Source organism: Lagenorhynchus albirostris, chromosome X, assembly GCF_949774975.1.
Source record: "Lagenorhynchus albirostris chromosome X, mLagAlb1.1, whole genome shotgun sequence".
Classification (NCBI taxonomy): domain Eukaryota; kingdom Metazoa; phylum Chordata; class Mammalia; order Artiodactyla; family Delphinidae; genus Lagenorhynchus; species Lagenorhynchus albirostris.
The window spans coordinates 39,080,071-39,106,655 of record NC_083116.1 but is presented as its reverse complement, the minus strand read 5'-3'; the positions used below and the strand labels follow the sequence as shown (position 1 = coordinate 39,106,655).

At 36.9% G+C, this 26,585-nt stretch overlaps 1 protein-coding gene and 1 pseudogene across 1 annotated transcript in view; both read left to right on the top strand.

Annotated features, from left to right (window-relative positions):
- TBC1D8B (TBC1 domain family member 8B) overlaps positions 1–26,585 on the top strand; it is an 82,456-nt gene that overhangs the window by 46,404 nt on the left and 9,467 nt on the right. The window contains exons 8-17 of the mRNA XM_060138111.1: positions 1,332–1,481; positions 2,011–2,161; positions 2,643–2,857; positions 17,495–17,612; positions 18,554–18,839; positions 19,792–19,921; positions 20,460–20,558; positions 24,431–24,499; positions 24,674–24,914; positions 25,704–25,769. Of these exons, the coding sequence (XP_059994094.1) occupies positions 1,332–1,481; positions 2,011–2,161; positions 2,643–2,857; positions 17,495–17,612; positions 18,554–18,839; positions 19,792–19,921; positions 20,460–20,558; positions 24,431–24,499; positions 24,674–24,914; positions 25,704–25,769 (1,525 nt within the window). The remainder of the gene's footprint in view (positions 1–1,331; positions 1,482–2,010; positions 2,162–2,642; positions 2,858–17,494; positions 17,613–18,553; positions 18,840–19,791; positions 19,922–20,459; positions 20,559–24,430; positions 24,500–24,673; positions 24,915–25,703; positions 25,770–26,585) is intronic.
- LOC132513958 (cytochrome c-like) lies at positions 14,864–15,258 on the top strand (annotated as a pseudogene).

The window sequence follows — 26,585 nt, the reverse complement described above, 5'->3', positions numbered from 1 at the left end:
AAATGGTATCTCATTGTTTAAATTTGCAATTACCTAATGACATATGATGTTGAGCATCTTTTCCTATGATTGTCGTCTTTATATCTTCTTTGGTGAGGTCTCTGCTTTGGTATTTTGCCCACTTTTAAACTTGGTCCTTTATTTTTTTAAACAGTTTCCTTTAGTTCTTTGAATGTATATATATAATAGCTGCTTTCCATTCCTAGTTTAAAAAAATCTAAGAAGTAAGCCCCTTCTGGGACATTTTTTTTTGTTGGTTGCCTTTTTTTTTTAGTTCTTGTTTGTATTTTTAAGCATGGCTTCCTCAGATCACCCCCTGAGTCAGTCTAAATCAGTGGTCAGTCGATGATGGGCCAGAAGATTTCCTTAAATGCCTTGAACCAGTAAGTTCTCCACCTTTTGCCAAGAGGATCTTTGTGTGAAGGTATACTTCATACTTTAGGAAGTTTATAAATCAGCCTTAGTTTTCATTTCTTATTTCCAGAGTTGAATGACTGGGGCCTTCTCCTGTCCCATTTCTTTCCTGGGTAGGTTCACAGGCTTGTATACTCATGCATACTTTCAGATCCCCAAGAATATGTTGGAACCTTTCAAAGTTCCCCTATGGCCATCTGATTTTCAAGGTCTTCCTTTTAAATTTTTAGCCAGGCTCTTGTTTGCCCCAAATTGAAATCACAGCCTTAGGCAGCTGTGATATTATCAGAAGATTGCTATGGTTTTCTTGGAATGCCCGGGGGAAAGGACTTCTTACATAGAGCTGAGCTCTGAGTCAAATCAAATGATAACAACACCCTAGGAATGGAGATTTTCCAGGTAGCTGCTAGTTTGGTGAAAATATTGACTGTTTTCTGGGGATGGGGCTTTTAATAAAGTTTCAAAAGATCCATTGGTGTGATAATGCTGGCTTTCATGGCTACCATACCTCTGAGCTTGGAAGGGAGGGAGGATGGGAATAACCTCAAGTTAAAACTTCACAGACTGGTGTTCTTACTGAGGTTCATTAGTTTTTTTTTGAATCGATACTTTTCAGTTCATTCTGTGCCTTTGGTTAATTTCCAATGTTCCGACCTGTTTTTTTAAATGTTTTTCCTGTATTTTATTGCCCAAGTAGGGGAATTCACTCACTAAGGTCATGAGCTTGATGTTCTGGACATTAGTTTGTTGACATCTCTAATTTTGGTGGAAAAACAATGTTCTTCTGAGACATTGCTTTAATATTTATTATGTATATAAATTGTGGTTTGTAAATGACAGATAAAACATTAGCACTTTTTCTTTTTGCGGAAACTTTTAGGCACACATTTGGGACAATTATATTCTTTCTTTTTCAGGTTCCTATTAGTTCTGAGTCTGTAGACCCATCTGATGATATTGAGGTACAATCTTTGATATGTCAGAGAGAATGCAGCAAAACTGTGAACACTGAAGCCTTAATGACAGTATTTCACCCTCAGAATTTGGAGACCCTTAATTCCAAAATGGTAGGAAAACAAAATATTTAAATCTATAGATTGAAACAGTTGATCAAAAATAAAAATCTTAGATCAGACTGAAAACTCTTCTTTTTGGTCTTGAAGAGGTTTTCTAGCAGGTACTACTGTGTGACATGTTTGGTTCCATTACAAAATAGGACTGTTATCAAGAATTAAGATGAAAGTTGAACCTTGGGCTTTATTTGCATAGATTTCTAACAGTCAATCCTAATTGGGGTGATTGGTGAGAATGATGGTTCAAAGCTTTACCTCCTAGGTGTCATGGTTTTACCATTTTAATATGAGAAGAACTAAAATAGTAAATTAAACCTGTTATTCTCACATGGATTTTAAAGATTTTTGTGATGACAGTGGTGCAGGGTTTAGCCCATCTGTGAATACTGATTTTGACTTTCTGTGTTCTTGTTTTCCATAGGTATTGTTTCATGGTGAAGAGAGTTATTGAGTTATTTGAAACTTAATTTCAAATTAAGTTAATTTCTCACCATGTTTAGTTGCTTTGATTTTTTTGTTATAGTTGAAAGAAAAGATGAAGGAACAGTCCTGGAACATCCTGTTTACAGAATGTGGGCGTGGTGTTAGCATGTTTCGGACCAAAAAGACTCAAGATCTGGTTGTAAGAGGGATTCCAGAGACCTTAAGAGGAGAGCTCTGGATGCTTTTTTCAGGTATTACATTTATTCACTTTATTCATTTAACAGACATTATCTATGCCCCTTCTAGGAGTTATGTACTAAGCTAAATAAAAATAATTACAAAGATGGCTAGGACTAAGTCTTATCATGAGTTCAGACTAGTCACAGAGAGTACGGTAGTTATGTGTACTTACCTATATATCCATACATCCATTGTCTGAGCAGATTAGTTTATTAGGCAATAGCTAACTGCAGGAGACAGGGTGGGAATCTCTAGTGTCAGAAGGAAGTTAAAGGGAAAAGACAGTTCATGAAAATGTTATTCTTTTGGATAAGATTCCTGTCCTGATGTTATAGATTCTAGTGGGAAGCTTTTCCTTTTATTTGTTTGTACTCAGATAACACTTGAGCATAAAGCTTAATTTAAAAGTAATCCAGTTCTTCATGTATATAGGCAAGTAGTAGCTTTGTTATGTTCCTCTTCTTTTGTATGTTAATGTGATCGTCTGTACAGGTGCTGTTAATGACATGGCTGCTAATCCTGGCTATTATGCTGAAGTGGTTGAGCAGTCTTTAGGGACCTGCAACTTGGCTACTGAAGAAATTGAACGTGATTTGCGTCGCTCCCTGCCTGAGCATCCAGCCTTTCAGAGTGACACTGGCATATCTGCTCTGAGGCGGGTACTCACTGCTTATGCATTCAGGAATCCCAAAATTGGATACTGCCAGGTATGATTTCATTATGAGCTCAACTGTTATCATGTTCCAAATGATAAAATCACATCAAATCCAACTCTACTAATAAGGACAGAGATTGGGCTGAGATTGATAGTGGATATTATTAATGCAAGAATGATAGTGGGAATACTTAGAATTGATATTCCATTAATTCATTTTTCTTTTAATTTAACAAATATTTACTGAATTCCTGCTCTGTAAAAGATACTGTGCTAGGTGCTCAAGACTATATAAAGCTGAATCAGATAATAATCGTGCCCTTAAAAATATATGGACTGGTAGGTATTAAAACATATTCAAGGACTTCCCTGGTGGTGTAGTAGTTGTGAATCTACCTGCTAGTGCAGGGGACACTGGTTCAATCCCTGGTCTGGGAAGATCCCACATGCCATGGAGCAGCTAAGCCTGTGTGCCACAACTACTGAGCCTGCACTCTAGAGCCCACACGCCGCAACTGCTGAGCCCACACACCACAACTACTGAAGCCCACGCACCTAGAGCCCATACTCCGCAACAAGAGAAGCCACTGCAGTGAGAAGCCCGCGCACCTCAAGAGTAGCCTCCGCTTGCTGCAACTAGAGAAAGCCCGTGTGCAGCAACAAAGACCCAATGCAGCCAAAAATAAATAAAAAATTTAAAAACAAAAACAAACAAAAAAGCATATTCATTGGCAAAAGAAAAACAAATGAGACAATTTATTAGAGAAATATTAAGTCTCACCAGGATTTATAATAGGGATAAGTTGGAGGAGCAGAGAAGGCTGCATGGAAGAAATGGCATTTTTAGGTCTTGAAATTGGTGAATTTTAGATGTATGGAGATGGAATGAAATACCATTTGTAGGTGAAGGGATCAGTGTAACCAAACACAGAGGTAAATGTGGAATATATATAGGACCATGTTCTGTTTAGTAGAATTGTAGAGTGAATCAAGTGAGGTAATTGAGGGAAAAAATCAAAAAGGTAGATTGGGATAGGTCAGGAGTTTGAATGTTACTTTGTAGGCAGTGGGGGAAATCGCTGAAAAAAATCCTTTAGGACACTAAAGGGTATGCCAAACTGCTAACACAAATAATCTCAAACACAATAGAAGTTTACTTAAAGGAATAAACAGAGGAGAGCAAATATTCAAGTCAGTAGGTAGCTCTCCTCCATGTGATTATTCAGGGATTTAGGCTGACAACAGGCTCTGTCATCTTCAAAACATGGCTTCCAAGGTGCTCTTTCATTGCCATTACTACTTACAGGAAGAGGGGAGAGAGCATGGAGAAACAATTATGAGAAATTATATTGGCCAGGCCTGGAAGTTGCATACATCACTTCACCCACATTTTATTGGAGGATCTTGGTCTCATGGCCACACCTATTCATAAAGAAGTCTGCAAAATGTAGCGTGGTTGAGCACATGTACATCCAGATACTATGGAAGAAGGGGAGATTGGGTTATGGTGGATAGCTAGCACTCTCAGCCACACATTCATTTATGATGGGGTTGAGTACCCATAATGATTACATATCAGTCCTACCTATCCATTGAAACTTATCAATAGAGAGGTATTTTTGAAAAGCAATTTAAGTGAGTGGATCATCTGAATGACCAGTATTTAGCATGTTTTAGGATCTCTGAAAGGTAATAAAGAAGCATAATGCTTCTTTTCTCAAAGAGCTTACACTCAGCCTATAATGTTATCTATATGTGGTAGTTTAAAGGCAGCTTCAAAGTAGGCAACACTTGATTTTTGACTTCTAAAAAATGAAAGCAAAATTAGAAACATGGAGGGCCAGAGGAAAGTTATTCAGAGTTAGGTAACACTATAAGCAATACCATTCAGGTGAAAATAAGCCTGCCATGGAGATCAGACTGGCTAGGTTCGTGCTGGAATCAAGAAGTAAATAAGTTTGTGTGAGGCAAGATCATGGTGAATCTTTCAAGCTTGGGAGAAGTTTGAATTTAATATGATAAGCAGGTTTTGTTGCTTTTGACCAAAAACTCAGGTGAGCCATACTGACTCATGGCTGGCTGACTGGCTTTGTTTATCTTTTCTTCTTCCATCCTTCCCTCCCTTCCTTCCATCTATCTGATCTATCTTCTTCCTTCTTTTCTTCCTTCCTTTCCTTTTTTCATTCCTTTTTCCTTTCATCTATCTAGAGATAGAATTCACATACCAGAAACTTCACCCATTAGTGTTTTTTAGTATATTCACAAAGCCATGCAACCATCATCACAGTCTTAACCTCCATAACACTTTCATCACCCCAGAAGGAAGCCCCACATCCATTAGTAGTTACTCCCCATTTCTCCCTACTCCCAACCCTAGGCAATCACTAATCTACTTTTCTGTTTCTATGGATTTGCCTGTTATGGATATTTTATCTAAATGGAGTGATACAATATGTGGTCTTTTGTGTCTGCCTGATTTCATTTAGCATATTGTTTTCAAGGTCCACCCATGTTGTAGCATGTATTAGTACAATACTTCATTCCTTGCTATGGCTGAATAATAGTCCATGGTATGGATATACAACATTTTGTTCAACAGTTGGTAGGCATTTGGGGTTGTTTCCACATTTTTGCTATTGTGAATAATGTTGCCATGGATATTCGTGTACAATTTTTTGTGTGGATGTGTTTTTTCATTCTTTTGTGTATTTAGCTAGAAGTGGAATTGCTGAGTTATGTGGTAACTTTATGTAACTTTAACATTTTGGGGCAATGCCAAACTATTTTAAAAAGAGACCGTACCATTTTACATTCCCACCAGCAATGTGTGTGATGGTTCCAATTTCTCCACATCCTCGGTGACACTTGTTATTATCTCTCTTTTTGATTATAGCCATCCTAGTGAATGTGAAGTGGTATCTCGTTGTGGTTTTGATTTGCATTTCCCTAACATGATTATGGGCCATTTGTATATCTTCTTAGGAGAAATGTCTATTCAAATCCTTTGCCCATTTTAAAAATTGGATTATTTATCTTGTTACTGTTGAGTTGTAATGGTTCTTTATATATTTTGGATACTAATCCTTTATCAGATATAGTATTTGCAAAATTTTTCTCCTGTTCTGTGGATTGTTTTTTTACTTTCTTTTTTTTTTTGTGGTACACGGGCCTCTCACTGCTGTGGCCTCTCCCGTTGCGGAGCACAGGCTCTGGACGCGCAGGCTCAGTGGCCATGGCTCACGGGCCTAGCCGCTCCGCGGCATGTGGGATCTTCCCGGACCGGGGCACGAACCCATGTCCCCTGCATCGGCAGGCAGACTGTCAACCACTGCGCCACCAGGGAAGCCCAGTTTTTTCACTTTCTTGATGGTGTTCTTTGAAGCACAAAAGTTTTAATATTTGTCTTTGTATGTTTTTCGTTTGTTGTGTGTGCTTTTGATGGCATATCTAAGAAGCCAGTGCCTAATCCAAGGTCAAGAAGATTTAGTCCTATGTTTTCTTCTAAGGGTTTTATAGTTTTAATGCTTAAATTTAGGTTTCTGGACCCTTTTGTCTTAGTTTTTGTGTGTGGTGTATGGAAAAGGTTCAGCTTCATTCTTTTACTTGTGGATAGCCAGTTGTCCCAGTGCCATTTGTTGAAAAAAAAGCAGTCTTTGACTCATTGAATTGTCTTGGCACCCTTGCTGAAAATCCCTTGACTATAAATGTTAGGGTTTATTTCTTTTTCTTTTCTTTTTTTTTAGAAGATGTTGGGGGTAGGAGTTTATTAATTAATTTTTGCTGTGTTGGTCTTCGTTTCTGTGCGAGGGCTTTCTCTAGTTGTGGCCACTCTTCATCGCGGTGCGCGGGCCTCTCACTGTCGTGGCCTCTCTTGTTGCGGAGCACAGGCTCCAGACGTGCAGGCTCAGTAGTTGTGGCTCATGGGCCTAGTTGCTCTGCGGCATGTGGGATCCTCCCAGACCAGGGCTCGAACCCGTGTCCCCTGCATTAGCAGGCAGACTCTCAACCACTGCACCACCAGGGAAGCCCTAGGGTTTATTTCTTGACTCACAATTCTATTCTATTGACTTACGTTTCTGTTCTCATGCCAGTATCACCCTGTCTTTTTTACTACAGCTGTGTAGTAAGTTTTGAAATTGGGAACTGTGAGTCCTTTAACTTTTTTTTTCCAAAATTGTTTTGGCTTTTTAGGTCTCTTGCATTTCCATATGAATTTTAGGATCTGTTGTCAATTTCTGGATAAAGAAGAAAAATCCAGCTGGAATTTTCTTAGTCATTGCATTGAATCTGTAGATCAACTTGGGGGATATTGTATATTAACAATATTAAATCTTCTAATACATGAACACAGGATGTTTTTCTTTTCCATTTATTTAATTGTTTTAAAATTTCATTCAAGGTTGTTTCATAGTTCCCTATGTGCAAGACTTTACTTCCTTTGTTAATTTTATTTCTGAGTTTTTTATTCTTTTTGACATTACAGTAAACGGAATTGTTTTCTTGATTTTATTTTTGGATTGCTCGATGCCAGTATATAGAAATACAATTGATTTTTGTATATATTGATCTTGTATCCTGCAATCTTGCTAAGCTTATTAGTTCTAGTAGATTTTTTTTGTGGATTCCTTATTTAGAATTTTCTATATACAAGATCATGGAATCTGAATAGTGATATTTTTTACTTCTTCCATTCCAACCTGGATGCCTTTTTTTCCTCTTTTTATTGCCTGATTGACCTGGCTATAACCTTCAGTACAGTGTTGAAGAGAAGTGGTGAGAATGCATATTCTTGTCTTGTTATTTACCTTAAGGGGAAGCAATCAGTCTTTCATCATTAAGTATGAGGTTAACTGTGGGCGTTTTATAGATTCTTTTTATCATGTTGAGGAAGTTCCCTTATATTGCTAGTTTGTTGAGTGTTTTTATCATGAAAGGGTGGTGGATTTTGTTAAGTAATTTTTCTGTGTCTATCGAGATAATCATGTGATTTTTTCCCTTTATTTTAGTAATATCATTGTTGACCTGAAACAAATAGACCACCAGATATTTCTTCAGCAAAGATGGATTTATTCAGGATGAGCAGAGAATTGCAATTTGGGGTCTACAACCATGGCGAGCCATGGGCAAGTCCCCCAATGGCAAGGGGAGGAGAACACTTTTATAGAGAAGAAAAGGAAGTTGGAAGGGCTATAGTAAACTAAGAGTCCATGGCTTTTCATTGGCCTTGCCAGGAAAGAAGAGTCTTTTTTCTGCCTGTTGGTCTCTGCTGTAGTTGCAGGGTACAAGAGCGCCCCCTTCTGGTCTCCCAACTCTTTAATTGAGGTTTCCGTTTTTTAATTTTTTACATTGTGTATTACTTTTGCTGACTTTTTTTTTAGTTTATTAAAAGTGCATATTTATTGTAATAAATTTAGAACATAAAAATTACATAAAAGGAAAGAAAAATCATCTATAATCCCACTACCCAGAAATAACCACCACTAACATTTTTCAGTATTTCCTCTTAGTCTTTCCATGTAATTAAGTGTTCTTAAAAAGAACATAGTTCTTTCCTAAATTTCTCTATGGCACTCTGTTATACATCATAGTATATTTCATCAATGGCTTGTTTGGGGACATTAAAATTGTATTCTTGTGAATTCCCTGGTTGTCCAGTGGTCAGGACTCCACACTTTCACTGCTGAGGGCCCGGGTTCAATCCCTGGTTGGAGAACTAAGATCCCACAAGCCACGTGTTGTGGCCAAAAAAAGAAAATTGTATTCTTTATTTTTGTTTTATATTGTCTCGTTTTGTTTTGTAAAACTACTCTTAACAAAACATCCTTGTGACTAAATCTTTACATACCTCCTTGTATTTTCCTTAGGACAATTTCTTGCAAGAATAATTCCTTTGTCCAAAAAAAATATTCTTTCTTAGGCCTCTTATTAACATTAAAAAAATTGTGATAAAATATACATATTTTAATCACTTTATAAGTAAAAATGCAGTGGCATTAAGTACATTTACAACATTGTGTAGCTATCACCACTGGCTATTTCCAGAACTTTTTCATCATCTCAAGCAAAAATTCTCTACCCATAAAGCAACTCCCCATTCCTCTTCTCCCAGGCCCTGTTAATCTCTACTCTACCTATTATCTCTATGAATTTGCCTATTACAGGTACCTAATTTAAGTGGAATCATATAATATTTGTCCTTTTTGTGTCTTGGTTTTTTTTTCTAACATCTTTATTGGAGTATAGTTGCTTTACAATGTTGTGTTAGTTTCTGCCATATAACAAAGTGAATCAGCTGTATGTACACGTATATCCCCATATCCCCTCCCCCTTGCATCTCTATCCCACCCCTCTAGGTGGTCACAAAGCACCGAGCTGATCTCCCTGTGCTATGCAGCTGCTTCCCACTAGCTATCTATTTTACATTTGGTAGTGTATATATGTAATGCTACTCTCTCACTTTGTCCCAGCTTACCCTTCCCCCTCACTGTGTCCTCAAGTCTGTTCTCTAAATCGGTGTCTTTATTCCTGTCCTGCCCCTAGGTTCATCAGAACTGTTTTTTTTGTTTGTTTTTCTTTAGATTCCATATGTATGTGTTAGCCTACAGTATTTGTTTTTATCTTTCTGCCTTGCTTCACTCTGCATGACAGACTCTAGGTCCATCCACGTCACTACAAAAAACTCGATTTTGTTTCTTTTTATGGCTGAGTAATATTCCCTTGTATATATGTGCCACATATTCTTTATCCATTCATCTGTTGATGGACACTTAAGTTGCTTCCATGTCCTGGCTATTTTAAATAGTACTGAAGTGAACATTGTGGTACATGACTCTTTGTGAATTATGGTTTTCTCAGGGTATATGCCCAGTAGTGAGATAGCTGGGTTGTTTGGTAGTTCTATTTTTAGTTTTTTAAGGAACCTCCATACTGTTCTCCATAGTGGCTGTATCAATTTACATTCCCACCAACAGTGTGAGAGGGTTCCCTTTTTACCACACCCTCCCTAGCATTTATTGTTTGTGGATTTTTTTGATGATGGCCACTCTGACTGGTGTGAGGTGATACCTCATTGTAGTTTTGATTTGCATTTCTCTAATGATTAGTGATGTTGAGCATCCTTTCATCTGTTTGTTGGCAATCTGTATATCTTCTTATGAGAAATGTCTATTTAGGTCTTCTGCCCATTATTGGATTGGGTTGTTTGTTTTTTTGATATTGAGCTGCATGAGCTGCTTGTATATTTTGGAGATTAATCCTTCTCAGTTGCTTCGTTTGGAAATATTTTCTCCCATTCTGAGGGTTGTCTTTTCATCTTGTTTATGGTTTCCTTTGCTGTGCAAAAGCTTTTAAGTTTCATTAGGTCCCATTTGTTTATTTTTGTTTCTATTTCTCTAGGAGGTGCGTCAAAAAGGATCTTGCTGTGATTTATGTCATAGAATGTTCTGCCTATGTTTTCCTCTAAGTTTTATAGTGTCTGGCCTTACATTTAGGTCTTTAATCTATTTTGAGTTTATTTTTCTTCGTGTGTATGGTTTTAGGGAATGTTCTAATTTCATTCTTTTATATGTAGCTGTTCAGTTTTCCCAGCACCACTTATTGAAGAGACTGTCTTTTCTCCATTGTACATTCTTGTCTCCTTTATCAAAGACAAGGTGACCATATGTGTGTGGGTTTATCTCTGTGCTTTCTATCCTGTTCCATTGATATATATTTCTATTTTTGTGCCAGTACCATACTGTCTTGATTACTGTAGCTTTGTAGTATAGTCTGAAGTCAAGGAGCCTGATTCCTCCAGCTCTGTTTTTCGTTCTCAAGATTGCTTTGGCTAGTTGGGGTCTTTTGTGTTTCCATACAAATTGTGAAATTGTTTTTCTAGTTCTGTGAAAAGTGCCGTTGGTGGTTTGATAGAGATTGCATTGAATCTGTAGATTGCTTTGGGTAGTATAGTCATTTTCACCATATTGATTATTCCAATCCAGGAACATGGTATATCTCTCTATCTGTTTGTATCATCTTTAATTTCTTTCATCAGTGTCTTATAGTTTTCTGCATATAGGTCTTTTGTCTCCTTAGGTAGGTTTCTTCCTAGGTATTTTTTTCTTTTTGTTGCAATGGTGAATGGGAGTGTTTCCTTAATTTCTCTTTCTGGTCTTTCGTTGTTAGTGTATCGGAGGAATGCGAGAGATTTCTGTGCATTAATTTTGTATCCCGCAACTTTACCAAATTCATTGATTAGCTCTAGTAGTTTTCTGGTGGCATCTTTAGGATTCACTATGTATAGTATCACGTCATCTGCAAACAGTGACAGTTTTACTTCTTTTCTGATTTGGATTCCTTTTATTCTTCTTCTCTGATTTCTGTGGCTAAAACTTCCAAAACTATTTTGAATAACAGTGGTGAGAGTGGGAAGCCTCGTCTTTTTCCTGATCTTAGTGGAAATGATTTCACTTTTTCACCATTGAGATTGATGTTGGCTGTGGGTTTGTCATATATGGCCTTTATTATGTTGAGGTAAGTTCCCTCTATGCCTACTTTCTGGAGGGTTTTTATCGTAAATGGGTGTTGAATTTTGTCAAAAGCTTTTTCTGCATCTATTGAGATGATCATATGGTTTTTATCCTTCAGTTTGTTAATATGATGTATCACATTGATTGATTTGCATATATTGAAGAATCCTTGCATTCCTGGGATAAACCCCACTTGCTCATGGTGTATGATCCTTTCAGTGTTCCGTTGGATTCTGTTTACTAGTATTTTTTTTTTTTTTTTTTTTTTTGCAGTACACGGGCCTCTCACTGTTGTGGCCTCTCCCATTGTGGAGCACAGGCTCCAGACGCACAGGCTTAGCGGCCATGGCTCACGGGCCCAGCCGCTCCGCGGCATGTGGGATCTTCCCGGACCGGGGCACGAACCCGTGTCCCCTGCATCGGCAGGCGGACTCTCAACCACTGTGCCACCAGGGAAGCCCTGTTTACTAGTATTTTGTTGAGGATTTTTGCATCTGTATTCATCAGTGATATTGGCCTGTAGTTTTCCTTTTTCTTGACATCTTTGTCTGGTTTTGGTATCAGGGTGATGGTGGCCTCATAGAATGAGTTTGGGAGTGTTCCTCCCTCTGCTATATTTTGGAAGAGTTTGAGAAAGATAGGTGTTAGCTCTTCTGTAAATGTTTGATAGAATTTGCCTGTGAAGCCATCTGGTCCTGGGCTTTTGTTTGTTGGAAGAGTTTTAATCACAGTTTCAATTTCAGTGCTTGTGATTGGTCTGTTTATATTTTCTATTTCTTCCTGGTTCAGTCTCGGAAGGTTGTGCTTTTCTAAGAATTTGTCCATTTCTTCCAGGTTGTCCACTTTATTGGCATAGAGTTGCTTGTAGTAATCTCTCATGATCCTTTGTATTTCTGCAGGGTCAGTTGTTACTTCTCCTTTTTCATTTCTATTTCTGTTGATTTGAGTGTTTTCCCTTTTTTCTTGATGACTCTGGCTAATGGTTTATCAATTTTGTTTATCTTCTCAAAGAACCAGCTTTAAGTGGTTTTTTTTTTTTTTTTGCTTTTGCTGTACGCGGGCCTCTCACTGATGTGGCCTCTCCCGTTGTGGAGCACAGGCTCTGGACGTGCAGGCCTAGCAGCCATGGCTCACGGGCCTATCCGCTCCGCGGCATGTGGGATCTTCCCGGACTGGGGCATGAACCCGTGTCCCCTGCATCGGCAGGCGGACTCTCAACCACTGCGCCACCAGGCAAGCCCCATCCCTATTCTTTTGTCTCTGTTTTTTCTTTTGCCCTACCCAGGTTCGTGGGGAGTTTCTTACCTTTTGGGAAGTCTGAGGTCTTCTGCCAGCATTTAGTAGGTGTTCTGTAGGAGTTGTTCCACATGTAGATGTATTTTTGATGTATTTGTAAGGAGGAAGGTGATCTCCACGTCTTACTCCTCCGCCATCTTGAAGGTCCTCCCCTTGTGGACTTTCATGTTTTACCACTCTTGTATCCCCGGGATAAATCTTACTGGGTCATGATGTGTAATCCTTTTTATATGTTAGTTCAGTTTTCTAGTATTTTGTTTGGGATTTTTGCATTTATATTCATAAAATGTATTGATAATAGTTTTCTCTTGATGTCTTTGTCTGGTTTTAGTGTCAGGGTGTCAAAGAATGAGCTAGGTAGTGTTTCTTCCATGCCTATTTTTTGAAGAGTTAATGAAGGATTGGTGTTAATTCTTCTTTAAATTGTGGTAGAATTGGCCAGTGAAGCCATCTGTTTCTAGAGTTTTCTTTGAAGGAAGTTTTTTCATTATTAATTCAGTCTCTTTACTTATAAGTCTGTTCGGATTTTTCTGTTTCTTCTTGAGTTGGTCTTGGTGGTTTTTCTAGGAAATTGTCCATTTTATCTAGGTTGTCTAATTTGTTAGCATATAGTTGTTCATTGTATTCCCTTATAATCCTTTTTATTTTTGTTAAGGTTGGTAGTAATGTTCTCTATTTCCTGATTTTAATTTGAGTCTCTCTCTCTTTCTCTCTCTCTGTCTCTCTGTATCTTTCTGTTTTTTATCTTTTTGGTTAGACTACCTACATGTGTTTCAGGTTTTTTAATCTTTTCAAGGAACCAACTTTTGGTTTTGTTGAGTTTTCCTTATTTTTTTTCTATTCTCTATCACTTCCTGTTTGTGCAGAGCCTCAAGATTAGCCAGAGGTAAGAGCTTAGGGCTTTTTCTGTTCTATCATGAGCATGCATACAGCTCTGGGCAGGCATGAAGCCATATCATGCACTTTGCCTTCTAGATTCCCAGGAATAAGTTAGAGTGTTCCAAAGCCCCTTTTGGATATCCCATTCCCCAGCTTTTTATTTTAACCCTTTATTAGCCTATTGTTTGGCCCAGTTGTTATCCACTGCCTCAGGCAGATGCATGTTCAACAACTGCTTCTGATTTTTTCAAGGAACATTTTTTCAAGGAAAGGCTGTTTGCCTTGGGTGAGCTCTGTGTCAGGTCAAATAAAGACAGCCTTATGAGTGCGGTTTTCCGGGGAATGACCAGACGGGTCAAATAATGACAGATCTCTGGGAATGGGACTGTGAAGGCGCTTCAGCCCCATTCTGTTTCCTCCCATGGCTGCTAGGTGCTGCTTTTCACCATGATTGCTGAGTGTTGGTTTTTCAGGCTTTTGTAGAGCTGAGGAGGAATGGGACTTGGACGATTTAAAATGCCACAGAGCTCACTGTTTTTACTGAGATTCAACCATTTCATTAAGTAAAGGCTTCCTGAATTGCTGTAAGCTTTTGGTGCATTTTCAGAGTTCTGAAAAATTGATTTTGATGATTTTTGCTAGTGTTCTTGTTGCTTTTATAGAGGAAAGCATTTTTGGAAAGCCTTACTCTGCCATTTTCACTGATGCTCCTCCCATTATGGCTTCTTGAACAGGAAAGTGATGGAGTAAAAACTGAACTTGAAGTCAAATATTGTACCAGATCTGACAAAGGATTCACATACTTAATATAAAAACCTATAAGAAAAGTGTTGAATTATAAAAATGAACAATGGGGGCTTCCCTGGTGGCGCAGTGGTTGAGAGTCCACCTGCCGATGCAGGGGATGCGGGTTCATGCCCCGGTCTGGGGGGATCCCACATGCCGCGGAGCGGCTGGGCCCGTCAGCCATGGCCGCTGAGCCTGTGCTCCGCAACAGGAGAGGCCACAACAGTGAGAGGCCCGCGTACTGCAAAAAAAAAAAAAAAAAAAAAAAAAGAACAATGGACATGAAAAGATGAATCACAGAAAAAAATACAGATTGATAATAAAGTTTAGAAAAGGAAGTTCAATATCAAAGAAACTCAAATTCAAACCATGAGATACCATTTTCACTATCAAATCAGCAAAAGCAATTTTAATTATTACAATTCTTAGTATTGGCAAAGGAGCAGTGAAGTAAACATTCAAATGCTATAGGTCAGAAAAACAAATTGGTACAGTCAATTTCTGGAATACAATTTGGCAGTAATATCAAGTCGTTTAATAATAATATTCAGGGGAACCTCTTAGTTGTGCACGGAGAAAGAACGATTTAAAAAATAGGTGATGTTGAGAAGGGCAAGAAGATTTTTGTTCAGAAGTGTGCTCAGTGCCATACTGTGGAAAAGGGAGGCAAGCACAAGACTGGGCCAAATCTCCATGGTCTGTTTGGGTGAAAGACAGGTCAGACTTTCAGATTCTCTTACACAGATGCCAACAAGAACAAAGGCATCACCTGGGGAGAGGAGATGCTGATGGAGTATTTGGGGAATCCCAAGAAGTACATCCCTGGAACAAAAATGATCTTCACTGGGTTTAAGAAGAAGGGAGAAAGGGCAGACTTGATAGCTTATCTCAAAAAAGCTACTAATGAGTAGTAGTTGGCCACTGCCATATTTATTACGAAACAAATGTCTCATGATTTTTTATGTGTACCATATTTAAATTGATCTCATACACTGCAATTCAGATCATGAATGGCTGAGGTAATATTTCTGTCCTGATTTAAATAAGATTGGTTTGTGGCTAAAAGAATATGATCAGCTTGGACTTCCCTGGAGGCACAGTGGTTAAGAATCTGCCTGCCAAGGCAGGGGACACGGGTTCGAGCCCTGATCCGGGAAGATCCCACATGCCACGGAGCAACTAAGCCCATGCGCCACAACTACTGAGCCTGCTCTCTAGAGCCCGCAAGCCACAACTACTGAGCCCGTGCGCCTAGAGCCCGTGCTCCGCAGCAAGAGAAGCCACTGCAATGAGAAACTTGTGCACCGTAATGAAGAGTAGCTTCCGCTCGCCACAACCAGAAGAAGCCTGCACGCAGCAACGAAGACGCAACACAGCCAAAAATAAATAAATAAAATTTTAAAAATAAATAAATAAATTGCTGTTAAAAAATATATATATATATGCACCTAAATGGCATGTTGATTATTTAAAAAAAAAAGAATATGGTCAGCTTTTTGAATTTTGATAGTGATTCCGGTTCAACAAGTACTATCACTCTTTTCCCCTTCTAAAGAGATGATTAAACTTGAATAAGAAATGGTAAACTTTTCAGGCATATAGTGAATGCCTTCTCAAACCCTATAGGAGATTGGTTTTATATTTAGATTTATATAACTGTTTATATTAATATATTTAAATATTGAGAAGATCTTTTCACTGTCTCATAGAACAGTAGGATTCACCTGTGTTTCAAGTTGTGTTCATTCGCCTGTTAAGGCAAGGGCTGAAGATACACTGGCAATGTCTACTTTCTCTTTTTGGGCTTAACTATGCCAATTTAATTAAAATTCTCTATCTATCTAAAATATTGCCTTTTACTTAATGAAAGGCATTTTAGTGTGGTTTATGTATAGCATCAAATAGAGAATATTTAGTACTTCTTACACACATACCACAAAAATAATAATATTCATCGACCAAATAATTTAATTTCTATGTATCTTTACTGAGAAAATAGTAAACCACTTGGATGAAGATTTATATACAGAGATATTCATTGCATTGTTATATATAATAGTGAAGAGTTGAAATCAACCTAAATGTTCAATAATAGAATAGCTAAATAATTTATAGTATATTCAACTTAATAGATTTTTTACAGTCATTAAAAATACTGTTTTAGAAGACTTATTTAATGGCATTGAAAATGTATAATATAATGTTAAGTGAAAAATCAAACTTTAATATACAGTTTGGTCTAAATTTTAGAAGGGGAAAAAGGAAGGAAATACAAACACAAAAAAAGTACATCAACTTGTTAATGGTGGTGATCTCTAGGTAGGTAAGATACAGGAGATTTAATTTTCTTCACACCTTTCCATTCTTCCCAGATTCTATACATTATGGGTTTATTAACTTTATAATAAGGGCTATGGCCAAATGTTATATAAATGTAGTGATCTGACATTTGTATGGAAGATAGATTAGAAGAAGGAGAAAGTTAGGGTGGTAGTGGGAATGGAGAGGATAAAGAAAATCTAAAAGTCATTTTAGGAATTCCCTGGCAGTCCAGTGGTTAGGGCTCTGCGCTCCCACTGCAGGGGGCACAGGTTCAATCCCTGGTCGGGGAACTAAGATCCTGCATGCTGCGTGGTGCAGCCAAATAAATAAATAAATAAAAATAAAAAAACATTTTATAAGAAGAAACTCTAGGATGTGAAGACAAATTGGATGTGGCAGATAAAGGGTTTCTAGCGTGATCAAAATTAAGGTAGCAAAGAAGAGAATCCTATTTAATAGAGGAAAGATTTAGTTTTAGACACAACTGAGGATGATTGACATCTAAGGGATGTTCTTCTGTAGGTAGTTGAAAATACAGATGAAGTTTGTTTCTCCAATGTTAGTATGTCCTTGAAAGTATGTAGTGTTTTTTTAAGACTTGGCGATAATTAATATTTTTTACTCATTGAAATTAGTCTAAATTTAGAGAGGTTTTACTTATTGTATGCTATGTTCATGATATTATTGCTTCATTTTCCTTGAATGTACCGTGTAAAATAACTGATTAGCAAACGTTAGTGTGACTTCACCTTGTTTTGCTTTGGACTGGCTCAGAGTTCTCATGTTTCCATTATGATTACTCTCATAGTTGTTGTTATTGCTGAAAATTACTATGTTTGAATAAGAAATGTAATTATTACCCCAACAATATTTATTTTTTATTTTTCTATGAATTTTAGGCAATGAACATTTTGACTTCAGTATTGCTTCTGTATGCAAAAGAGGAAGAAGCTTTTTGGCTTCTGGTTGCTGTATGTGAACGAATGTTACCTGATTATTTTAATCGTCGAATCATTGGTAAAAAACAAAACACATATACATATACGAACACATATTTCTTTTCTAAACATTTTATAGGCCTCTTGTCTATCCAGTTACCTATCAAATGGAAGAACTGATAATTAAGTTGCAAAATATACAAAATGCAAGCAATATCAAATGTCACATTCACTGACATGCTCAAGAGAAGAGCTTTTTGCACTGAACATATGATTGGAAAAACGTATTATTTAATACGTTGCTTTTTAAAAATAAAGTGCCTGGTCTGTTTCCATATAAAATAGAAGTTTTAAGTTTACTATCTCTGTATTGCTAAAACAGTGGTAATCTGAAGCATCTGGAGCTACTGGAAAAATTTTAATAGTCTCTTTATGTGAGAGAGATTTTAATCAGCTTAAAATCTCCACATTTTTATGAATTGTATAGATATATTCAAGCTTTGAAAGAAGGATCAAGTTCTTAGTTTGTTACTTATATAATATTTTCTTCAGTCATCAAATATTTGTAGATCCATGATCCCCTACCTTAAAACCATAGGTGGTCTCCTTTGTACCCTCATAAGCCTTCGGTGTCATGGCTAGGTCGTTGACTGTATTGTCTTGTGTTATAATTATTTGTCTATTTATTGCAAGTTCTATTAGAGATTAAACGCTTTGAAGATGAGACCATTTAATTAATTGATGTACCTCTTATAGTACCTATTACAGGTTTCTGCACATAATAAAGATTCCATAAATAACTGTTCCAATGAATATGAATTGAGTTTCTCAAGTGCTTCTTGATGCATGATACTGCTAGCAGATAAAGAGATGCATGAAATATAGAAAAGGCACTGAAGAAGTTCATAATTTAAGGAAGAGAAATGAGATAATATCAGCCTACTAATAGAAGTGGGAAGGTATTGGAAACAAGTCCTTTTGAAAGGTGTTCATTTTAAAATTTCTTTTTATGTTCTCCAGGTGCCTTGGTGGATCAGGCAGTCTTTGAAGAACTTATCAGAGATCACCTTCCCCAGCTGACTGAACATATGACTGATATGACATTCTTTTCCTCAGTTTCTCTCTCATGGTTCCTCACACTTTTTATTAGTGTGCTACCTATTGAAAGTGCAGTGAATGTGGTGGACTGTTTCTTCTATGATGGAATAAAGGCCATTTTACAACTGGGATTGGCAATACTTGACTATAATTTAGACAAACTTCTGGCATGTAAAGATGATGCTGAAGCTGTGACAGCTTTAAACAGGTACTGTGAGAATCATAACATTTAAATCTGGAGAGCCCCTTAGAGCTTATGTTGTTCAAACCCCTTATTTTATAGATGAGGAAACTGAGCCCTAGAAACTTTAAATAATTTGCCCAAAGTCACAAAGCTGGTTGAATGAAAACGCTAGGCCTAAAGTCCACTCCTCTGTTTCTAAATAGAATATAACAAAAGTAAGTCAGTCACTTTGAAGTAAACCACTAGGTTATATATACATTTACACTAACATCTAATATGGTTGATTCGGTATGCTGGGACTTTCATAGTCCCAGTTCGAGCTATAAAGTGTGTAAGAGTAATTTGAGGTGGGGGAGGTGGTTGATAATATTAAATGTCCAGTGGGGGGAAATTGTTCTGGTTTTCAAGTGGTTTCAATCAGGTAAGCTGAGCTTTATTTTCCTGGTGCCTTTTCTGTGAATTCTATTTTGTATTGAAACACATGTGTGGGATATGTGTGTGTGGGTTTGTGTATACACAGTATACGTTAAATGAATGAATATATGAATATTTGGGTAACTTGTAATGGTGCATCAAATCCCACTTATTTATCAAGAATAAAGTATAAACACCTCACTCTGGTATTTAGAACTCTCAATGTTAAGGCCTCAATGTATCTTTCTTAAATTAATTTCTCCTCACGTGCCTCTACATACCGTATATTCCACCCTTACTGGGCCATGTGGTACTTTCTGAGAACTCTCTGAGCCTATCTGCTTCCCCATGCTCTCCTCCCCACCTCTGAAGTCATTTCATCACCATCCCATTTCCCACTCCCATGTCCTCCTAATTCCCAACCATCTTCAAATTCTTCTCCCTCATAAGACTGTCTCTTGTCCTCTCGATAGAAATTAATCTCGAACTAGGGAGAAATTAGCTGTCATTTTCTCTGTATTTTACTTCTACTGATTCTTGTATTACTGTCACTTTTGGATAGGTTCTTTGACAATGTCACTAATAAGGATAGCCCGTTGCCTTCAAGTGTGCAGCAGGGTTCAAATGTAAGTGATGAAAAAAGCAGTCATATTAGAGTGGATATTACAGATTTGATTAGAGAGTCAAATGAGGTAAGTTTTTCTTATACCATAAATATAATTACATAGCATATTTAAAATGATAGATACTATAGTTATATCTCTAGTGGTATATTAAGAGTAAGATAATAATACATGTAAAGATGCAGTAATGTAAAATCTGATTTCACTTTAAAAATGAGTTCTATGAACTGTTCCTACGTTATATAGCTTCCTCTGCTTCAGTTTGCTTTTCATTAAATGAAACTATTCACATAGTTTTACAAATAATGACCACTTTTAAATATCTATCGCTGCATAAAAAGGTGAAAAATATTCTCTTCTTAGAGACTAAGAATTTTACCAGTGTTCTTGTACTTAGTCTAGACCCATAGTAGATGGAATCCTCTCCTGTGAATATACAGAAAAACTGAAACGTGGGAGGTGAAAATTTGCATAATCACTGAAGAAGTTGGGAAAATAGCTAGGAATAGAACCAAGGCCTCTGAGAATTGAATCTGATGAAATTCAATTGTAAGAAAAGTGGATATTTATTATGAATGAGTATCCACTGAAATCATATTTTTTGCAGAAATATGGGAGTATTCGCTATGAAGATATATACAGCATGCGCTGTCGAAATAGGTTGTATGTGATACAGACCCTAGAGGAAACAACAAAGCAGAATGTGGTGAGTATCCACCCAATGGGGGAAAACCAATTGGAGTAACATTTTTTTCCTGAACTTCATTTAAAAATTATCATTTCATGTTAAGAAAATAAAATAACTATACATTTGAGCTAGATTCTTGCCACAGCTTAGCTTACTGTAAATTTTTTGAGAGGAAATAAGTGATTTTCTTCTGGTTGAAGCATTGGTTTTCCAACATGTTTTGTGTTATGTGACCTTTAATATTGAATGCTATGATGTAGGCATTTAAGCATAACATATTTGTGATGTGCTTCATCAATAAGAACAGCTGACCTACATAGTACTCTAGGCTGCTAATATGTATTATTATCCTTGGATACCCAAGATAAAGTGAAAAAGGAATAAACAGTGTGTTTTAAGTACTCCTTTTTAGTATTTGGATGACTACATTAGAAGCTGTTAATATTGGTTGCTTCTGGTGAGTGGAATTAATAGATTTCTGGTTGGAAGAGAGAGTGTTTTACTTTGCTGTATGAATCCTTCTGTGCTGTTTGAGCTTTTATCATGATCATGTATTGTTTTTGTAAACCTACTTGCTTAAAGGTTAAGTCCTCAGAGATACAAATCTGGGAAAATTAACATTTCTGAATACATGCTCATTGTGAATAATTCAAACATTATAGAAATGTAAAAAAGTAGAAGTTTCCTACCCCAGGAGTAACTAACATTAAAAAGATTTGGCATGTATCCTTCCAGATCTTTTTTCTAAATATCTATAGACATAAATGTGTATGTGGTGGGGGGGAGGGGGACAATATAGCTTTTCAAATGAGATCATACCAGTTACTTTGTTCTGCAACTTTTTTCACTCAGAGCTATATCATGGTCATTGCATATTATTGCATACCTCGCTTTTCTTAATGCACTGAATAGTATACCACAGTATGGGTATGCTATACTTTACATAACTATTCCTTGTTGATATGCATTTAGTAGGTCTCCCTCTCTCTTTCATTTTAATGTTTTTCACTTTTGCAAGTAATACCTTATCTAAACAACATGGGTTTGAACTGCACAGGTTCACCTACATGTGGATTGTTTTCAATAAACATGTACTATAGTACTACAAGATCCATGGTTGGTTGAATCTGCAGATGTGGAACCATGGATATGAAGGGCCAACTGTAAAGTATATGCAGATTTTTGACTGTGTGGAAGATCAGCACCCTTAACCCCCGAGTTGTTCAAGGGTCAACTGTGTATCTAATCTTACACATTTGTAAGAGTATTTAAACATTGACAGGTCCTGCTAAATTATCCTCTAAAAGATTTGTATCAAATTATAATCCCACCACCAAACAGTGTGTAAGAATGCCTTTTTCCCCACACTCCCACTAGCGTCACATTTTAAAAATATTAGTGGTATTAATTCTTTGTCAATTATATTTGTGGCTAACATTTCCCCCAATCTTGCTGTTTCTTTAATTTTTATGCTGTATTATGATGTATTTCAGAGTATATAACTTTCAAAATTTTATGTAGTCAAATCTCTTTTTTTTTACATATTGTGTGTTTCATGTCAAACTTAGCAAGGCCTTCCCCATATAAAATTATATAATTTATAAACATACTTTCTCATATTGGCTTATAGTACTGGTATTGCTTTGTTTTTTTAAAAATTAATTTATTTACTTATTTTTGGCTGTGTTGGGTGTTTGTTGCTGCGCGCGGGCTTTCTCTAGTTGCTTCGAGCAGGGGCTACTCTTCGTTGCAGTGCGTGGGCTTCTCACTGCGGTGGCTTCTCTTATTGTGGAGCACGGACTCTAGGCGCACGGGCTTCAGTAGTTGTGGCTTGCGGGCTTTAGGGCGCAGGCTCAGTAGTTGTGGCGCATGGGCTTAGTTGCTCTGCGGCATGTGGGATCTTCCCAGACCGGGGCTTGAACCTGTGTCCCCCGCATTGGCAGGCAGATTCCTAACCACTGTGCCACCAGGGAAGCCCTGTGTTTTTTTTTAACATTTAGATCTTGAATACACGTAAAGTATATATTTTGTTTATAGTGTGATATAGGACTCTAATGGTATTTTTTTCCAACTGAAATAGCCCATTATTTGAATACCATTTATTGAATCCTCCATTGTTACTGTACTCTACTCTGCCTTTTTCATATGCTAATATGGGTTTATTTCTGTAGTTTCTTTTTTTTCTGTAACTGTTTCTTTTATTTTTTTAATTTATTTTATTTATTTATTTATTTTTGGCTGCGTTGGCTCTTTGTTGTTGCATGTGGGCTTTCTCTAGTTTCGGTGAGTGGGGGCTACTCTTCCTTGTGGTGGGTGGGCTTCTCATTGCGGTGGCTTCTGTTGTTGCGGAGCACAGGCTCTAGGCACGTGGGCTTCAGTAGTTGTGGCGCACAGGCTCTAGGCACGCAGGCTCAGTAGTTGTGGCGCACGGGCTTAGTTGCTCCGTGGCATGTGGGATCTTCCCAGACCAGGGCTCAAACCCATGTCCCCTGCCTTAGCAGGTGGATTCTTAACCACTGTGCCACCAGGGAAGCCCCACACTGTTTTAATTATTGTGGCTTTATAGTCCATTTTGAAATCTGGTAAGGCTTTTAATATTCCTTTTTAATATCCATTTTAATGATGTCTTTTTAAATGTCCTTTAGTAAGCATTTATTGTTTTCATCATATAGATCTTACACATTTCTTGTTGGGTTTGTCTACTCCTATATATTTTATGGTTTTGTTACTAATATGAATGAGATCTTTTTTCTTTACATTTTCTAATTTGTTTATTATAGTATATGTAAAAGCCATTGATTTGCACATGTTGCTTTTTAAGTGGCTGTGTTACTGACTCTCATTAATTCTAATTTTTTTCAGTTGAATTTCTGAATAGACAAGCATATCATTTCTAGTCTTAGAGTTTTGACCCTTCCTAATATATATACCTGTTTTCAGTTTTTTGGTGTTATTGTAGTGGGTAGGACCTTCAGAGAAGTATTAAATAATAGCAGTGGAAGTAGCCTTCCTTGTCTCATTCTGGAATTTAATAGAAGTGCCTCTGGTATTTTATTATTAAGTATGATATTTGCTGTTGATTTTTGAAGGATGCCTTTTAGCAAATTAAGGAGTTTCATTCAGTTTCTAGGTTAAGGGATTTGGGACATTTAAAAAAAATCTATATTGAATGTTAACTTTGATCAAATAACTTTTCCATATCTTGAGGTTATATTTATTAATGTAGTAAAGTACATTAAAGAATTCCTAATATTAGACTTCCGTTGGATTCTTGAAATGAGTCCTATTTGTTCGTGTTGTATTATTCTTTTAATATTCTGCTTTGATAATTTTCCTAAATAGTTTAGCTTGGTTCTTTATATCTGTGTTAAAGTGACATTGGCTTACAGTGTGTGTGTGCTAACTTTAGTTTTCATATTAGAATTGTGCTCACGTCATAGAATGGATTTTGGAACAAATCATATTTTTCTATGCTCTGGGATAGATTACGTTTTTTGGCACAGAGAGGGAATGTACATCTCCCAGTGACTTTGAAGTGTTTAATGACAACCCCATATGGTGACTTGACAGATTGCTTATATAGCAAGACAGGAATATATGGAAAAAAACTATAGAATATTGTTGCTTATATTTATAGACATTAAGTGGCTGTCCTTTGGCAGTTATCTCTGGATATGAAGAGATGAAGGTCAAATTACATATCAGAATAGAATTGAGCTATAGTCTCTGTACAACTTTTTAAAAGGGAAAATATGTACATTTACTTTGTTATTCCTTTAAAAAGTTAAAAAAATATATTTTATTCTGGCAGAGGGAGATTTCTAAATTGATTCAAAGAGAATTTCTATGCTGAAGTGTTAAATTCTAAATTGCTTTTAATCCTTTTAAAGTTGCGTGTTGTATCACAAGATGTGAAATTGAGCCTTCATGAATTGGATGAACTTTATGTCATCTTTAAGGTACTGTTTTCCTTCTTTAAATGAAAAATAATATTCTTAGCAGAATTTTACCACAACTGTTCAACTATTTTATCTTTAATTACTTTAGTAGACATGTTTAAAAGAAAAAAATCTTATAAAGTTACTTTTTCTGATATAATGACTTTGCTTTTTTTTTTTCCATTTCTTAAATAGAGAGAGTTGTTTTTTTCTTACTATTGGTGTTTGAGTCCTCCAGTATTGAAGCACCATGATCCTAGTCTGCCATATTTGGAACAGTATCAGATTGACTGCCAGCAGTTCAGAGTGTTGTATCACTTGTTGAGTCCCTGGGCTCATTCTGCAAACAGAGACTCACTAGCTTTATGGACATTCAGATTGTTGGATGAAAACTCCGACTGCCTTATAAACTTCAAAGAATTCTCCTCTGCAATTGGTAGGATGATGTCCAATAATCTTCTTTTTTAAAGCAAAAAAATAAAGGTACCACTAGAAATACTTAGTACTGCCTATCATTGCCAATTTAGTCAGATTTTATCAGCCTGATATCAGATTTTTTTATCAGATTTACATTGTCTCCAACTTTAGCAATAACTGGACCATTTTCTTTGTTTTTTGCTAAGTCTAAATATATTCATCTCATTTTGCCCCAACCCTCCCAGAAAAACAAGCTGTTAGATGTGGATGATTTAATGGTTAACATGAAGGAAGAGAATGTCCTGATTTTCCCACCTTCAGGCACATGGATTCTTCAGGAGGACGTTCTCCCTCAGTAAAAATCCAACCACATAGCCTAGAAAAGTGGTAGAGAAATATTCAATGAACATTTTGTGCCTGTAGATAGTCCACTGGTTATATCATTCCTTTGCTTTTCCAGACAACCTAGCATGCTTTCTTATCAGGGATTGCCCCTTGAAGAGGAGTTCTCTCCTCAGATGAAGCATAAGGCCTCATTCAAAAGAAAAAGTAAATTTTAGATTGGGATTGGGGGAAAGAGTTCAGCAGAAGAGCATTTTATTTATCCCTCTGATAAAGGGTATTTTGCTTATATACTTCAAGGAGAGAATCTGGCCTACTGGGTAGTTGTTTAACAGTTAGTTTAAGTAACAGAAGGTTTCTGAATCCTAATTCCTGGCTAGTATCTGTGTCTTAATTAATCTGTGTTGCTGGAATTGATTGAATGTTCTTTGGCTGTGATTATTTGCAATTTAATTTTATTGAACAGACATAATGTACAATGGAAGTTTTACTGAGAAGCTTAAGGTGCTTTTTAAGCTGCATATTCCTCCAGGTAAGAATTTAACAGTTGTTAGTGATATATAGGCGTTGACTCCATTTTAACAAGTATAATTACAGATATCATTCCATTTTAACAAATAACGTAATTTTCCATATGATATAAGGTCATTGCCTCATTGTGGCCCATGGATCATATTAGCAATATTTTTGCTGATATATAGTTACACTGACATCTATGGAAGAGTTTCTGTGCAACAGATGGGTTCACAAGTTTCCTTCCTGTTAGTGTTCAATCAATTTAATGATAAGTAGTTTGTGTGTAGGAACTATCTATCATTTGAATATTGTCATAATGTTGAATTTTTATTGTTGTTATTAGAGAGTTGAATTTAACTTTAGACAAACTGCTAAACTTGTGAAATACTACAAATTATTCAGAAAAATGAGACCAGGCAACAGGGATATTAAACATTTGGAAAAGGAAGCAAAATAGGGCTTCCCTGGTGGCGCAGTGGTTAAGAATCCTCCCGCCAATGCAGGGGACACGGGTTTGAGCCCTGGTCCAGGAAGATCCCACATGCTGCGGAGCAACTAAGCCCATGTGCCACAACTACTGAGCCTGCGTTCTAGAGCCCGTGAGCCACAACTACTGAGCCCGCATGCCACAGCTACTGACCCTGTGCTCTAGAGCCCGTGCTCTGCAACAAGAGAAGCCACCGCAATGAGAAGCCCACACACCGCAACGAAGAGTAGCCCCTGCTCACCACAACTAGAGAAAGCCCGTGCACAGCAACGAAGACCCAATGCAGCTAAAAATAAATATTTTTTTTAAAAAAGGAAGCAAAATAAAAGCTACCATTTATTGAGC